The sequence below is a fragment of the Pseudochaenichthys georgianus genome, chromosome 17 (assembly GCF_902827115.2).
Source record: "Pseudochaenichthys georgianus chromosome 17, fPseGeo1.2, whole genome shotgun sequence".
NCBI classification, from domain to species: domain Eukaryota; kingdom Metazoa; phylum Chordata; class Actinopteri; order Perciformes; family Channichthyidae; genus Pseudochaenichthys; species Pseudochaenichthys georgianus.
Genome location: NC_047519.1, coordinates 34161241 through 34179242, shown reverse-complemented (window position 1 = coordinate 34179242; position 18002 = coordinate 34161241). Strand labels below are relative to the sequence as shown.

General features: G+C 46.5%; 1 protein-coding gene across 3 annotated transcripts in view; it reads left to right on the top strand.

Moving 5' to 3' along the window:
- Positions 1-17955, top strand: part of zfyve9a (zinc finger, FYVE domain containing 9a) — a 35912-nt gene extending 17957 nt beyond the window's left edge. For all 3 annotated transcript variants that reach the window (XM_034103651.1, XM_034103649.1, XM_071206235.1), the window contains exons 9-19: positions 171-293; positions 1207-1362; positions 5329-5553; positions 7176-7258; positions 8491-8595; positions 10848-10998; positions 11198-11278; positions 13300-13462; positions 14078-14183; positions 14882-15058; positions 15301-17955. In XM_034103651.1, coding sequence (XP_033959542.1) covers positions 171-293; positions 1207-1362; positions 5329-5553; positions 7176-7258; positions 8491-8595; positions 10848-10998; positions 11198-11278; positions 13300-13462; positions 14078-14183; positions 14882-15058; positions 15301-15462 — 1532 coding nt within the window. In that variant the 3' untranslated portion in view covers positions 15463-17955. The remainder of the gene's footprint in view (positions 1-170; positions 294-1206; positions 1363-5328; positions 5554-7175; positions 7259-8490; positions 8596-10847; positions 10999-11197; positions 11279-13299; positions 13463-14077; positions 14184-14881; positions 15059-15300) is intronic.
- The last annotated feature ends 47 nt before the right edge of the window (positions 17956-18002 follow it).

Genomic DNA, 18002 nt, shown 5'->3' with positions numbered 1-18002 from the left:
CCTTCACTTACCTCACATGCGACTCCTTTATCATCCTCACTCCGACATGTCCCGCCCTCGCTCCTTCCCGTCCATTTATCTAACTTTGCCTCGACTCCTCCCTCCACCCTTCTCTCCTTCTTTTCCTCCCTCCACCCTTCTCTCCTTCTTTTCCTCCACATCTTCTGCAGACTATGCAGTGGAGGAGAGGCCTTCAGAGATCGTCCTCATGCAGCAGCTGGAGGAGGGAGGCCCCGACCCCCTGGTCTTCGTGCTCAACGCGAACCTGCTCGCCATGGTCAAGCTAGTCAACTGTGAGTTACCCAGACGTTCCTCTACCACTGTTTGAATAGTATTCACACTAGAAACCTCTGGAGGAGTAGTGCAAGGTTCTGCTTGTAAATAATTGGTTTAGTGTACTGTAGATCTACGAAAAAGGAGAAGTTAATATTTGTACTGCATACATTTTTAATTGTGCTTTAACTAGGCTTTTGTCTGTGAATTGCAGAGAAGCCAAAATTATGATTTGTCTTTTGTTGTACCCATTTTCAAGCATGGATTAACCAGTTAATTCCTTAATACAGTTTCTGAGTGTGCTGCCTATTGTATAATCTGCAACAATGAGCAAGCATAGACTTCAAAGCATAGACTTCAAAGCATAGACTTCAAATGCGTTAAGTTGTGATTTTATTACCCATTAGCTCTCATGCTGTATTTAAAGTGCTTTGCTGGATGTTCATTTGAGCACTTAGCAGGTATGAACATTTAAGATCTTAGCTTTTTAGGCATTTCAAAGGGGCAGAAAAAAATCCACCTTGACAGACAGATGGGACATTACAGTTTCTCAAAGTTAAATGGTTTAAAAACATAAATACTCCTAATTCACATGTAGCTCGAACTGTTATCATTAAAGCAATCCTATGTTTACTAAAAAAGCAAGAAACAAGACACACGTTTAATTTCTGTCTGTGTATTTTTAATCTTGTGCTGGTGTTGCCTTTATGTAAATCTGACTACAATTAGTTCAGACTTGTTTGGGAATCATTACAGGATTGTGCTATATTGAGATGATTCTAAGGAACTTTACTTTTTAAAAAGTTTATTCAGATGCGAAACAATCATGTTTTAACTATCTGAAAGAACCATAAGAAAAGTGTATGGCTCTGATGTAACTGTCACATGCAGGAAATAGTTACTGACTCTTTTTCTGTTCTTCCCCCCCCACAGATGTAAACAGGAAGTGCTGGTACGTGACGACGAAGGGCATGCACGCCGTCGGCCAGGCAGAGGTGGTCATTCTGCTCCAGTGTCTCCCTGACGAGAAGACTATCCCCAAAGATATCTTCACACACTTTGTGCAGCTCTACCAGGAGGCCCTCAGTGGTGAGAACACAAGTAACCGCTCCACCAGGAGGCACACTGTAAAACTAGTCCACCTGCACCGTGGGCCCGTCTGTCAGGTGCTGTTGTGTTAAAAAGAGCTAACCTTAAAGTAATGTAAGGTGGAGAAATGTCCCAGCTCCATGTTTTGTTCCATAGAGACAACCGGTGTTCCTAGTTGTCCTCTATCTGGAAATCAGGTTACTGTTCACCGCTGCTGAACTGCGTCTCTGCCTATTTCGACTTCTACTACAACTACTACTACTACTACTACTACTACTACTACTACTACTTCTACTTCTACTACTTCTACTACTACTGTTGGGGAATATTTTCCAAGGCCCATAACTCTGACCCAGTTTATCAGTTCAAACTGTCCTGACTGAGCACACGCACCTGTAACCTTGGCTGCTAGTCTCAGTGTTCTGTCTCCCTGTTCCTGCCTGTTGGCGTCAGCTGATAGAGGTGTTATGGTTCTATGTTCCTGCCTGTTGGCGTCAGCTGATAGAGGTGTTATGGTTCTATGTTCCTGCCTGTTGGCGTCAGCTGATAGAGGTGTTATGGTTCTATGTTCCTGCCTGTTGGCGTCAGCTGATAGAGGTGTTATGGTTCTATGTTCCTGCCTGTTGGCGTCAGCTGATAGAGGTGTTATGATTTTATCTTGTTATGCAGCATGTTGATGATGCTCTCAGAACTAGCTCAACACACGGGTCTGGGGTAGAGTTCTTCAGAATTGACGTGGCAACTCTCCCGTGCAGTCAGATCGTGGCTGCTGTGACTTGTGATGTGAATCCTCCGGCCGAAGCTCCAAACAAACCATCAGTGTTTGACATCAAAGCTCCTGCTCTACCCGTGTCTCTTTCCTGAGTCGGTTACTCCCACTGCATTGCTGCTACACACAAGTTTCCCCTACTACTACTACTACTACTACTACTACTACTTCCACTACTTCCACTACTACTAACGACGACGACGACGACGACGACGACGATACGACGACGACGACGACGACGACGACGACGACGACGACGACGACGACGACGACGACGACGGCCACGACGACGACGACGACGACGGCCACGACGACGACGGCCACGACGGCCACGGCCACGACGACGACGACGGCGACGACGACGACGACGGCGACGGCGACGGCGACGGCGACGGCGACGGCCACGACGACGGCCACGACGACGACGACGACGACGGCGACGGCGACGACGACGGCCACGACGACGGCCACGACGACGACGGCCACGACGACGACGGCCACGACGACGACGGCCACGACGACGACGGCCACGACGACGACGACGACGACGACGACGACGACGGCCACGACGACGACGACGACGACGACGACGACGACGACGGCCACGACGACGACGGCCACGACGACGACGGCCACGACGACCACGACGACGACGACGACGAAGACGACGGCCACGACGACGACGGCGACGACGACGACGAGGACGACGACGACGGCCACGACGACGACGGCCACGACGACGACGGCCACGACGACGACGGCCACGACGACGACGGCGACGACGACGACGACGGCCACGACGACGACGGCCACGACGACGACGACGACGACGACGACGACCACGACCACGACGACGACGACAGCCACGACGACGACATACACGACGACGACGACGACGACGACGACGACGACGACGAGACGACGACGACGACGACGACGACGACGACGACGACGGCCACGGCCACGACGACGACGACGACGACGACGACGACGACGACGGCCACGGCCACGACGACGACGACGACGACGACGACGACGACGACGACGACGACGACGACGACGACGACGACGACGACGGCCACGACGACGACGGCGACGGCCACGGCCACGACGACGACGACGACGACGGCGACGGCGACGACGACGACGACGACGACGATAGACGACGACGACGGCCACGACGAGACGGCCACGACGACGACGGCCACGACGACGACGGCCACGACGACGACGGCCACGACGACGACGACGGCCACGACGACGACGACGACGACGACGACGACGACGACGACGACGACGACGACGACGACGACGACGACGGCCACGACGACGACGACGACGACGACGACGACGACGGACGGCGACGGCGCACGGCGATCGGCGGCGACGGCCACGACGACGGCGACGGCCACGGCCTACGGCGACGGCGACGAGCGACGACGACGACGACGACGACGACGACGACGACGACGACGGCCACGACAGACGAGACGACGGCCACGACGGCGACGGCCTACGGCCACGACGACGGACGACGACGACGACGACGACGACGGCCACGACGACGACGGCCACGACGACGGACGACGGCCACGACGACGACGGCCACGACGTACGACGACGACGGCCACGACGACGGACGACGACGACGACGACGAGACGGCCACGAGACGACGGCCACGACGACGACGACGGCCACGACGACGACGGCCACGACGACGTACGACGGCGACGGCCACGGGCCACGACGACGACGACGACGACGACGACGACGACGCGACGACTGACGACGACGACGACGACGGCCACGACGACGACGGACGACGAGGACGACGGACGACTACGGCCACGACGACGACTGACGACGAGCGACCACTGACCACGACGACCACGACGACGACGACGGCGGACGGCGACGGCCACGGCCACGGCCACGGCCACGGCCACGGCACGGCCACGGCCACGGCGACGACGACGACGACGGCCACGACGACGACGACGACGACGACGACGACGACGACGACTGACGACGACGACGACGACGACGACGACGACGACGACGACGACGACGACGACGACGACGACGACGACGACGACGACCACGACGACGACGGCCACGACGGCCACGACGACGGCGACGGCGACGGCCACGTACGACGACGACGACGACGACGACGGCCACGACGACGACGGCGACGACGACGACGGCGGCGACGGCGACGGCGACGACGACGACGGCCACGACGAAGACCACGACGACGACGGCCACTACGACGACTGACGACTACGACGACGACGACGACGACGACGACGGACGACGACGACGACGACGACGACGACGACGACGACGGCCACGACGGTCCACGACGTCCACTACTACTTCTACTTCTACTTCTACTTCCACTACTACTTCTACTTCCACTTCCACTACTACTACTACTACTACTACTTCCACTACTACTACTTCTACTACTACTACTACTACTACTTCTTCTACTTCTACTTCTACTACTACTACTTCCACTACTAATACCACTACTACTACTACTACTATTTCATGAAAAATGTTCTAAACATTATCACCCTGCTGTCAGGTCTCCTCCCTCGGGGTGTGACACCTCACCAACGCTTGCCTTGTGTTGTTACCCCCGTATGCTGCAGAGCGCGATCGGCTAATATCGGCTCCCCTCAGGCTGTTTCCTTTTTAATATTCTCACTGGAGCAGTTTCAGGCTGCTGGAAAAGAGCCATACTGTGTGTGTCGTTCCTGATTAACTCGCCGTCAGTCAGGACTGGGAAGAACTGCTGGCTTTAGCAAGTCCCGGCCCCTGAGCCTTGTCATGCCGTTTTTGCAGTTTATGGCATGTAAAGCCAGCAATCCCTCTCGCATATAATTAGTAACATGAACCCTTTGTGGGTAATATGAGACTCTAGGGCAAACATATCTTTATATTCATTGCTGTAGAACTCAACTCCAAACATTCCTTTCTCAAACATACTGCAACATTACAGTGCCCAACACACTTTCCACATGTTGGTCTGCATTCACCCCGCCCCTTTCCGAATCAAAGTGTAATATTACTGCCATTTTCTCCCCCACCACCATGCCGTTTCATCAACCCCTCTTTATCCCCACATCTCCTATGCCACTAACCTCTCTCCTCTCCTTCCCTTCCCTCCTCTCCTCTCCTCCTAAAGGCAACGTGCTGAGCCACCTGAGTCACTCGTTCTTCACACAGAGCTTCCTGGGCAGTAAGGAGCACGGGGGCTTCCTGTACATCAGCCCCTCCTTCCAGTCGCTGCAGGACCTGCTGCTGCCCAACCCGCCCTATCTCTTCGGCCTCCTCATCCAGAAGTGGGAGACGCCCTGGGCCAAAGTCTTCCCCATCCGCCTCATGTTGCGGCTGGGCGCAGAGTACCGCTGTGAGTAAGGGCTAATGGGGTTCTCACTGTAGACGGTAGCAATAGTGAAAAGGGACTTAATACAATTTAATGTTATTTTAAAGTGTTTACACACAGTTTTATTCACATTTAGTTTTATTGTCTGTGGAGAAAATGCAAAAAAATCTCTATACACACGCACAAATACAATTTCAAAAGTTCATTCTTGTTCTTGGAAACGTAGTATTAATAATAATTAATATAATACTATATTTGTTATGAAGCTTTCATTCATAAGTTGTAACACATGATCTCCATAAGCAGATTATTGTTTTCCAGTAAATGTGGAAGTGTAGATTTTCATATTTTAAATAATGCATTTTGCTATTTTTTCGCTGTTAGAAAAGTAGCTAGTTTGCATTACAAGCGAAGAGATCAAGGACATTGTGGGTGACATCTAGAGCAAGGCACCTGGCTACCAGAACTACAAACACGCTGGAATAGTTTGTAGTTCCTGCTTGTAGTTTTACTTCTCTCTCTGCGCTGGATGCAGGGAAGAAAGATTTTGCAGCTGATTTTGCAGCTTCAAACTCTGCTTTCTGTTTTAATTTTAGCACACTCTAAGAAATGTATTGCTTTATTTAAATACATTTATAAGATATCTACACATTAGGGGCAGGATTTTCCTTTAACAAAATGTATATGTTTCTGTCATTCGAACCAAATGTCACCATTTGGAGAAAGGGAGAGCTTAGAGTGTCAGTGTCCTCTTCTGGTTGGTTTGATGGTTTCTTTTGGTAAATATTCAGATCTAGTTTAATCCAAATAGCTTAGTGTGTCAGTTGTCAGAAGACGCCTTTATACATCAAACTCGCCTGCGTTTCTCACGGCTTCTCGCATGAACCCGGACGTCTTGTGAGGGGGTTTATCGGAGAGCCTCCTCTCCCCCAAATCCCCTCTCTCTCAGCCGAGCTGCCTGCCTCCGCTAAGCCTCGCCTGCTTCCAGCCTGGATGGAATACATTAACACAGCCACATACAGTCCAGGCCCTTCAACACTAAATACCCTCATCGCCTAAAAGGAATCTGCCGAACACACGATGTAGCTCTCTGTCATCACCTCTGACCTGTAGTGTCCAGCAGTTTGTGCAGCACGCCATCGTACAGATCTCCGCCGAACTGCAGATCTGTTTTTTATTGCTAATGAGAGTTTGCTTTTTTCCAGCCGTTTGCTGAGATCAAGCTAAAAATAGTCGCATAAGAAGCTTTGGTTGCTGGTGAAAAATACCCTTAGTTATCAGTTGTGGATTAGGAGTGTTCCTCTTAACGGCAGGGGGTGCTCTCTTTTTGATGTGTGTCTCTTCAGCTCGTTTGCATTAATTAGTGAAGAGGAAAAAACACAGGAAACGCGACTTGGGAAAACTGGAAACGCTTGCAAAGCAAAAATAGCAGTGGAACCGAGAGTAGGAAAATAAATAAATAAAAATAATACAAACAATCAATAAGAAATGTTTTAACAGCAGCAACGTACATTTCAAATCATTTTAATGTTTTCTAAGACCATATGTAATGCCACACATTGTTGAAATATGTATTCTAAGATAACATGTTGGTAGTAATAACTTTCCATCGTGGATTTATAAACGACTAACACTTTGTTTTGCAGTCTACCCCTGTCCGCTGTTCAGTGTGCGCTTCAGAAAGCCGCTCTTCGGAGAGACCGGTCACACTATCATGAATCTGCTCGCAGTGAGTGCCTTTTGTTTTTCTCTTCCTGTATTATTATTTATTTCCAAGGGTGAAGAGTTCTGCTTTATGTTGTTGAGGAATAACATTTGCCTGGAATACATTTTCCAAACTGTAGTGCACTCTGAAGTCAGACAGAGATGACACGTTACCAAGGCTGCAGTCGAATAGTCCATTTAGCTTGGGAACCTTCTAACGGAGTGAAATGACCCGGAAGTCCCTCAGTGGCAGCCATGATAAGTGCCGTTCCAATTCTCTAGATGATAGAAAGGACGTTTCAAACCTCCTTTATAACCTCCTTTAGCTTAGGAACCACTGAGAAAATTCTGCCCCACAATGCATTGCAGCCGCAGCATTTGCCGTCACTCAACAGTCGGCCGTTCACGGAAACAACCGATTATGACCGAGAAATGATATCATGAAAGTTACGGTGCTTATTAAGCATTTTAAAACGTAGGTGGTAAGTTGCCAAAGTGCTTTGTTTTGAACGTTCATCAGTATTAAAATCAAAAAGAGAAATATGAACGTTAGTTTTCACTGAAATGATCAAATAAAGTCAACATTTCAGTCTTCACTGAGCTGTGTGGAGTTTGTTCAACTTTTAAAAGATGCTTGAATGGTGATATACACAGTGATAGATGTTAAGGACTAATGTTTATAATAAATACATCTGTATTGATTTTAAGATCTTTAGTTCATACAATCATACGTATTGGGATCATTAGTATTAATGTGGACCGGAGGGAGAGGGTGACGAGCATAAATTTCACTTTCCTTTTTTATTTAAATTCCAACTTTGGTCCTGAAGAATATGTTTCTCTGTTGTCCACGTTCATAAAGCAAAGCAGCAGCATCAGAGCACGGTGCAGAGTCTCTAGATGAGTCCCTCGTTCTTATTGAACATCCATGTTGTAGTCTGCTGTATAGAAAACTGTAGTTTCCATAGTTACCCCACAGCAGCAGACGCACAAAATGACGTCCGCTGGCGCATCATATACATGTCGGATAGTGAAAGTGCAGTCTCTTCTCTTAAGTCCTTTTGAATTCTCCTGTCCACTATCCCCTAACCCCGTGACGTTTCACTCAGAGGTCAAGGAATAGGAGATAGGGTTAGACGTTAGGAGCTGATCTTTGGATTATTCGACCGCAACCGCAGTCGCTTTACGTATTTGACTCTCATGCAGATAAATCATTTTAATAATACAGTATTCCTTTCCTCTTCATCCCTGTCGAAGGACTTCCGTAACTACCAGTACACGCTGCCGGTGGTGAAAGGTCTGGTTGTGGACATGGAGGTGAGGAAGACGAGCATTAAGGTCCCCAGTAACCGTTACAATGAGGTGAGTGCCCTGCAGCTGAGAGACACTCCAACATCACAACAAATGATGTGAACGCTCAGTGAACATTACACATAGCTCATTGTGTCCAGTCCAAAAGCAACATATATTAAACTAAATACAAAGTATAACAGAGAAAGAAAGAAATAGCCTAAAAGCTAGAAACCATAGTTAGCATTATTACTCCAGATATCTACTCAACCTTGTGTTTTGAAAAATGAAGTGCAGATAGTGTCGTCACATCTAGAATATTCAACTTCAATATACTTTAAAAAACATCCTTATTCAATACCATTTTTGATACCAAAGAGAAATTGTCACATTTAATAAAGGCATAACAATTCAGAAGGCTAAAATGTTTTCTTTAAGTGGTCAACATCACAGCAGAATGACTGTTGTAAACATCAACAATGCGTGCAGCAAAGAATAGATGGCTCGATGTATAAATATGGTGCAAATATTAAAGGTATGCAGGAGAAGCTATTACTTCTACTACTACTACTACTACTACTACTACTACTACTACTACTACTAGAAGCCTCCAGATCCCTCAGGTCTTCAGGGACTGGTCAGCTCTCTGTCCCCAGAGTCAGAACTAAACATGGAGAAGCAGCGTTCAGTTATTATGCTCCAAATATCTGGAACAAACCAGAAACCTGCAGGTCCGCTGCAACTCTGACTACTTTTAAATCCAGGCTGAAGACTTATCTTTTTGTCGCTGCTTTTAATTGAACTATTCATATCTTAAACTGCACTGTAACTTTTATCCATGTATTTTTTATTCATGTATTTTTTCTTTTAATGTTTCTTTTATTATCATTTTTAATGACTGTTTTTAAATGCCTTTGTCTGAATGTCTTTCATTTTTGTAAAGCACCTTGAATTGCCTTGTGTTGAAAGGTGCTATATACATAAACTTGCCTTACTACTACTACTACTACTACTACTACTACTACTACTACTACTACTACTACTACTACTACTACTACTACACTACTACCAATAATACTACTACTACTACTAATAATAATAATAATAATACTACTACTACTAATAATACTACTTCTACTACTACTACTACTAATAATAATACTTCTACTACTACACTACTACCAATAATACTACTACTACTACTAATAATACTACTACACTACTACCAATAATACTACTACTACTACTACTACCAATAATAATACTACTACTACTACCAATAATACTACTACTACTACTACTACTACTAATAATAATAATAATAATAATAATACTACTACTACTACTACTACTAGCTAGGAGGCCGGAGGTATTTGTCAACGTCTACTATCAGGGTCCAGTTCTCTCTCCCTTTGTTATTCGTATCTTCATTGGCTTTCATACCAGCCAAACTTGTTTTCTTGGAAGCTCCCTAAATCTACAAAACCTTTCTATTCAAACGTGTTTGGCATTAAAGCAGATTCTAGAACAGGAGAGAAGGCAGAGATGTCTCATGTTGCACGATTAAGCTTTTCCTCCGTAATAATAAATCATCTGTCTAACGAAATGAAACCCTCCACCAGACTAATGACATCAGTGGAGGAGGCTCCCTTTAAGCTCATGAATATCTCACACACACACACACACACACACACACACACACACACACACACACACACACACACACACACACACACACACACACACACACACACACACACACACACACACACACACACACACACACACACACACGTTCAGTCTGTGTAGGTGATGTGTGACAAACTCTCCGGGGCCCTGCAGCTGATCCGTATGCGTGGGCGAGTTATAGCGCTCCCTCGAGGGTGTGAATGGACGTCCGACCGGAATAAGAAGCAGAGAAACGGAACCGTGGTGAAGAGCTGGGCGTAGCGTCTGGCTGCGGGTTCTCCAGCAGATGGCAACGCAGTAATGTGAAGTGGGGAGCGTTTCTCAACAGCTTGCAGACGAGCGATCGGCGCAGCAAGTGGTTAAAGCCCTCCAGAATCTCACTTTTATTTCTGATTGGCGATGGGCGTCTTCAGAGAGAGGGAGGGGTTTTAGCAGAATTAGCGTGTGGATCTTTCTACTGTTGATACCCACCCCCGTCAACGTCTTCTCCACACAGTCTGTCATCTTAACGCATTCCACTCCAGGGCCTACCCACAGTCCCTCTGCAATTCGGCGTATCCAGGCGGCCCCTGGGTGCGCTTACTGAAACCCAACAGAGGGCAGATTAATCACACGGGTTGTATTTGTCCTTGCAGCTGATGAAAGCCATGAATAAGTCCAACGAGCACGTGCTGGCCATGGGGGCGTGTTTCAACGACCGGGCCGACTCTCACCTGGTGTGTGTCCAGAACGATGACGGGAACTACCAGACGCAGGCCATCAGCATCCATCACCAGCCCCGCAAAGGTGCCGACACGCAAACACATCCATTACCTTTCCTTTCAGCTGTCTCCGTCGGATCTTTACTATCTGGAGCTCTGAAGATCCTCCTCCTGACGGTCTGACGTTCCTCTTTGTCCTGGCTGTTCCCCTGAAATATAATTCAACCTCCATCTATTGTTGATTTGTGTCGTTCAACTGAAGTTGTGATTATTGTGTTCTACAGTTACTGGAGCCTGCTTCTTTGTGTTCAGCGGTGCTTTGAAAGCCTCGTCTGGCTTCCTAGCCAAAACCAGCATTGTTGAAGGTGAGAAGATGAACAGAATACATGTTGGCTGTAAAGAGGCTGAAATAGTAGCTGAGACATGTTTGAAGCTACCTCGCAAAGCTCTCGCTACACAAAGAATATTTGGGCACAAATTGTTCAAAATGTAATGGTTTAAACTGACCAACTGGGAAAGTGTCGATACTGTTTATAACATGAATTAGACTGTGGGGGGAATGTAAAAACAAACTAATGAGAAAATGCTTCCTGGTAATATTTTATTTGAATGTGATTGTTGGGTTAATGTTGTGCTGAAGTATCTTTAATTTGCAATGTATTTTATTACCTGAAATAGACATCCACATCTGAGGCCTGTACTACGAATCGAGTTCAACAGACCCTGGATCTGTTTGAGTTACCCGGCTTACCTAACCCAAAACAAACGCGCTCTCGCTAAGCGGTCCTACGTTGCTGGTTGTCAACTCGGTAACTCGAGCCAGGGTTTCTCTGTCGGGCTGAGAGCGCGTTCACGTGAAAGGGGCGGGGCTAGCAACATTTGAACAATTACAAACATGGAGAAGCGTACTGACAGCGCAGCGTCATACTTCCTGAATGAAAAGTGAACTATAATATTAGACAAATGAAGAAGTTAAACTTTAAACATCCATGACTTAAACACTTTATCCAGGATCAGAGCCACAGAGCTGCACCTGCAAGGTGAATACAGCTGGGAACAGAACACGTGTTTGAATGCGTACATTAACAGGTTTATGATATCACTGCCCCGTCTAAAACACGATCTGACTTCAATTACATTTGACTCGAGTGTTTCGTCAACTTATGTGTTGCTTAAAATAATACTTCTGCATACAGTATGTGACACTGTGAGTGTTGCACGGCCAGATACGGCTCAGCTGACTCAGATCAGGAGATATATGATACATTATGAAGTGATATGCCGCGGACTGTACTTAATGTACTCTGATCCGGTTACTTATGTTGTGGCCGATATTTAATTAAGCTTTCTTAACATAGCCTAATAGTATAATAGTCAGATTGCTCTGAAGATGGAGGTGATGTTCTATTCATTTTCACGTTCACACAGTCGGTGATTTTGGCCGGCCGTCTTTCCTGCAACGGCAGTTTAAACTGTATTTCCTCCGCACACTGAGCTCTGATTGGTCAGCAGGCGGTGCTATCGCTGAGTTGATCTCTTATCCTGGAACCTATCCTGCTTCGGAGCACAGACTAGGTTCCAGGATAAATCACCATGGAGATCTAGCCCGCTAAAAAGTGAACCAGCTTCGTAGGACCGGAAATCCCAGAAGTTATCTTGCTAAACGAAAATCCTGCTTCGTAGTATACCCCCCAGGCTAGCCGTTCAGCATAAGTTACCATGGCGATCTAGCCCGCTAAGAAGAGAACCAGCGTCGTAGGACCGGAAACCCAGATTTCCCCCTGAAGTTAGCTCGCTAAGCGAAAATCCGGCTTCGTAGTATAGGCCTCTGGTTGCTTGATCTGTAAACAGCCTCTCAATATATTTTCATTAAATGTACTATATCATGATACTGTATTTAATATGTATATCATGATACACAAGGCTGTTGTCACCATTTTTCCCACTGCTATCTTCATCGGACCTATTATTCCACTGTTCATTTTTTTATTTAGTCTGCAAATATTTTAAAATGCCGATCACAATGTTCTGAAGTCTAAGGTTACAGTCCACAAAGTCAAAACACATCAACTAAGAGAAATATCAAACAGAGAAAGCAGTAAATCCACTGAATGTTGTGCTTTCCAGCGATTTGTTATTGTACCTCATAACGCTTCTGGGTCTCATACAAATCATTTTACAAACTGGTCAAATCATGGAGAGGTTGAGTGGTGTCCAATCAATGACCTCCTCTGTCCAGCTGCATCGTCACCCTCATCGTGAACTTATCTGATCCTCATGCGTTAAATCAGCAGCGTTTCCTCTTTTAATGGAAATGGTGGAGTAATGGACTTGCCGATAATTAGACTCTTTGTTTAATCTTGATAATGGCTCTTTTTTCTCTCAGACGGTGTAATGATCCAGATCACAGCGGAGACCATGGACTCTCTACGGCAAGCCCTGAGGGACATGAAGGACTTCAGCATCACCTGTGGGAAAGCAGACCAGGAGGAGAACCAGGAGCTCGTCCACATCCAGTGGACAGAGGACGACCACAACTTCAACAAGGGGTGAGATGGGGGAGATGGGGGGGGGGGGAGCAAAGTGAACAGACGGGGAGAGGGAGGGCGGAAGAGACGCGCTTATCTCACGGATAATTGAGCTGATGGCTTCCCAAGCGCCGCTTTACTACTTTGCTATCACAGCGTATTCTGCATGCTCGGGAATCCTTCTGGAGGAAAGGGTTGCCGGGTGGAATGATGAGGTTTGACGAGGCTTTGAGATACAGACCAAAGCAATCAATTTTACAGGCAGTCATGATCAAATCTGCAAATTGAAATGTGAGTGGTTTCAGCTAGGGGTGCATACCGGAACCCGGTGTTACCGAAATACCGGTTACTGGCGGCTACGGTATACCGTACCGAGTTTTGTTTTGTTAGGGTCTGTAACCACTGCCAGTCTGAATGGTGTAACCAAAATTAAAATGGTGGTTTTATGATTTTGAGGAAGATATTTTTGGTTGTGAGGGTTACGCATACCCATTATATGCTTTAATGTTTTGTTTCTGGCCAACCTCATCCACAGTCTTAGGCCAGTGATCTCCCCACGAGCCTTCCGCTGTAATATCTGTTCCTGATTCCTCCGTTTTATTAAACGCTGTTGTTTTCTGTGTCTTGGTCGTTCAGTGTCATCAGTCCGATCGATGGGAAGTCCATGGAGTCCATCACCAGCGTCAAGATCTTCCACGGCTCCGAGTTCAAGGCCAACGGAAAAGTCATCCGCTGGACAGAGGTAGTAACACACTGAGGCTCATTTCACTGGTTCACCTGATCTGTATCCTGAAGGACAATTCTTCTCCCACTAGTTTGTCCTCATCAACAAAAATATATCCTGCCTGAGTGAACTGATATGGGTGGTCAAAGATCTTGAGTTCTGCTCCTCTACAGTCCAGAGTTTTGGTGTACTTTTACTCCACTACATAATCCCTTTAGTTGCTTCACAGATGTGGATGAATGATGTGAAATATAATCAACTCTTAAATCAGACTTTAGTTCCACCTGGAGTAAATTCACAAGCTACCCTGCAGTATACTACTTTTACTTAAGTACTTGATCTGAGTACTTCTTCCACCTTACACGTAATTGGGGCAACAGAACTCCGAGTTAAGGAAGTTGAAAACGGTGCATTTCTCCGTATGAACGTGATGCCTTTCGGCCAGCTGGTGGACAGAGTGCTCGACCGCATCGAGCTCTGTAGATCGTCACTTTTGAACGCTCTGTTCTCCGCCGGCGGATCTCCGTGTGCACGGCGCTGCAGCGAGTGTGTGAGCCCCCCAGGTTGGGAACCACTGTCCTAAAGCGTGTAATGTGCTATATATACACTATAGGATGTGCAGTGTACCTATGTAACGTGTATGCGTCATAACTATTGGAGCGGTTAGTGTCAGAAACAGAAACACGGCCTTTGATTTGATGTGTCCTGCCTCTCAGGTGTTCTTCCTCCAGAGCGAGGACCAGCCCAGCGGTCTGAGCGACCCGGCGGATCACAGCCGGCTGACGGAGAACGTGGCGAGGGCGTTCTGCGTGGCGCTGTGTCCCCACCTGAAGCTGCTGAAGGAGGACGGCATGGCCAAGCTGGGCCTGAGGGTCACGCTGGACTCAGACCAGGTGGGGAACCTCTTATTATATTGTGTATCATCGTAGTGTTTAGTTGGACCGTAAATAAAACGTCGGAACAAAAGCAGCACGTGTTTTGTGGAATCGTAGATATGACATGTAGATATTTAGTATTTTTTGTGTGTAAATACAAATAACTTAAAGATTTCAGAGACCATATCAATTGAACCTTGATGTTTTGCTGACAGTAGTGTGTAGCGAGGATCCAGTCTAACATGTTGTCACGGTTACAGGTGGGTTACCTGGCGGGCAGTAACGGGCAGCCCCTCCTCCCTCAGTACCTGAGCGACCTGGACAGCGCTCTGATCCCCGTCATCCACAGCGGCGCCTGCCAGCTGAGCGAGGGCCCCGTCGTCATGGAGCTCGTCTTCTACATCCTGGAGATCGTCTCTTAGGAGCGTCCGAACCCCGTTTGTTTTCTGACGTCACCCCTCCCCCCCCTCCAGCCGTTTGACCTTCACCAGAGACTGAGGCGGGGCGCAGCATCTCGTCAAAACTATGCATCGAGTAGCCGGGTTCCTGATGATCACATGACAGAAACCCTGACCCCTGCTGGTCCTGTGAGGCGCTGCGAGCAGGACACACACACCTGAGGTCAGACTGTCGATCAGTGTGTGTCACAGCGCCGTGAAGAGTATCAACTGCCTGGAAGGATTTATTGGATTTACATCGTTATATTTTACACTAATTAACAGAAAAATAGGATTAGACGGAACTCTACAAAATCTATGACTTCATTTAATCATCCGACCTTATTTATGATTTACTCTGGCAGTCGATTAGAGAAGCAATACCATTACTAAACGTAATATGCAAATGGGTTTTCTTTACAATATTATAAATTATCATAACTAAGATGTCGAATAAAAAGGTATTTAACACACCCTCATTTGTTAGATTTAAAAATAAAACTCTAATTGAAGAAGTGAGTTGATTTTAAGAAGGTGCTCTATTTATTTTATTCACTCCCACGATCCCACCTAGCTCCACTTCTGCTACACCTCCGTTTTATTTGTATTATATTTGGCAGCTGAGCAGTTTCACGTGGTTGCTTCTGTCAGAGGTGCAGAAACTAAGGACTTGCTGAATAGTAACGCAATAAACTATTAATAATAACATCCTTATTAAATGGTTGTTTTCTGTTGATCAGTGTAAAAACTAAAGCCACTTTGCGCTCTGGAGTTGTAAAACAATGATTTCCAGGGAGGGTGGATACTTTACAGGCTGTGTCTGTAGCTCATCGTCACGGTAACGCCACTGTGGCAGCCGGCGCTCCTGAAGCTCTGTGTAGCACGGAGACTCGTGTCCACTGCTGAAAGAAGTCCGGACGATTCCTTTTTGCAGCAACGTTACCAAAAAGGAACTCTTTAAATCATCCGATGAGGAACTCCACGGTGTTTCTGTGGCGATTGAATTTGTCGCACCGTGGCGCTCAGTGCCTGCAGCAGCGATCCATCAAACAAGAGACATCTAGCTTCACCTCCTTAAGCTTTATCATCAAACACCAGAGGCTTTACTTCATGTACCTGTCGTTACCTTTTTGTAAGCGGCATCTGTAGCCTCCAGAGATGAAGACGGTGTTACTGAAGCAACAGAAAGCCCTTTGGTCCAACAGCAGATGAAAGGAATCGAAAAAAGCTTTATTGACAAACTGGATCTGAACATAAAACTCATCATCAGTGCTCGTTGTGTGTCCTCCACTCAAGTTATTTCAAGGAGAATAACTGTTGAAGATGTAAAGATATATAAATATATATATAAGAACTGTATTAATTTGCAGAAGCAGTGCACTGGATTCTAAGCCATTAAGAGGAGAGTGAGAGCGAGCTGCCGTTGTGTCCTGAAAGACGTTTTTATTTTCCAACGGCAGAAGAGACGAGTGTTATTGAAGATCCTGCAGAAACAAAGAGTTGGATTGGACCTGAATCTGAATGTATCGTCCTTCCAAAGTCATGAACATCCCACTGAAGAACGCTTCGTAGGAACCGTGCAGATTTCAGTTCCTGTGCGTCTTCACACAGATCTGCTCTGGACTGCGCTCTCCTGCAGCTTCATGGACCTGGAACTATTAAAGAATGTATTCCTCCTGTTTCTGTTACAAATCTGCAATGTGTGTGTTTTGTTTCTGGCTAGACTAATCACCAAAAACCACCCTGTCGTGTCCGAATGCTCTGTACAGCGTATCTATCATTCTGCATTATGGCAATTCCTCCTGCTTTTACACTAGCTTGATTCAAACCCGAAGGGGCGACACAGAAGAACACTGCTTGGTAACACAGTGAGGGTTTTTTAAAGCAAAAACTCGTCGTCATAAGTGAGGATCAGACAATCACGTGGAAATCTGCAGACGAGCCTTCTGAGTTAGACCCGTAGCATTTAGTTTACTTCTCAATCTGAAGTATTTTAGGATCTCGTGTAGCAGAGTAACGCTAGGTCATCAGTTCTGGGTTTATTACTGTGATCAAACCAGAGCGTCTCGATCACTGTGCGACGTTCATCTGGAGTTTTTCTGTTGTTTTTCTGACGCGTGCAATATGTCCTGAATCCAAAAGAGAAAAGGTGCAATTTGTTTGACTGAAAAAGTAGCATTTTGTTTTTTTATTCGGTTACTCTCCTAAATTATAACACTGCATGCAAACCAGCTTGAAACGGTGAAGAGAGAAAATCAACTTTGCATTTTGACAGTTATATCTTTTTAGTTTGGATTCAATCAAAAGATAAATCCATTCGTTCATAAACCGGGTTTTGGTATCCAGTTTTTTTTAATAAACGTACGTCAAATGTTTAAAAAGCCAAAAACCCTGTGCATCTTGTTTCCTTTACAAATGTCAATAAAAGTGGTCTTTATGAAAAACTGTAGTATATGTAAAATAAATACTTATAGAAAATTGAAATATGTTGGAGTGGTTATTAATTTCTACCTTGTTTTCATTGT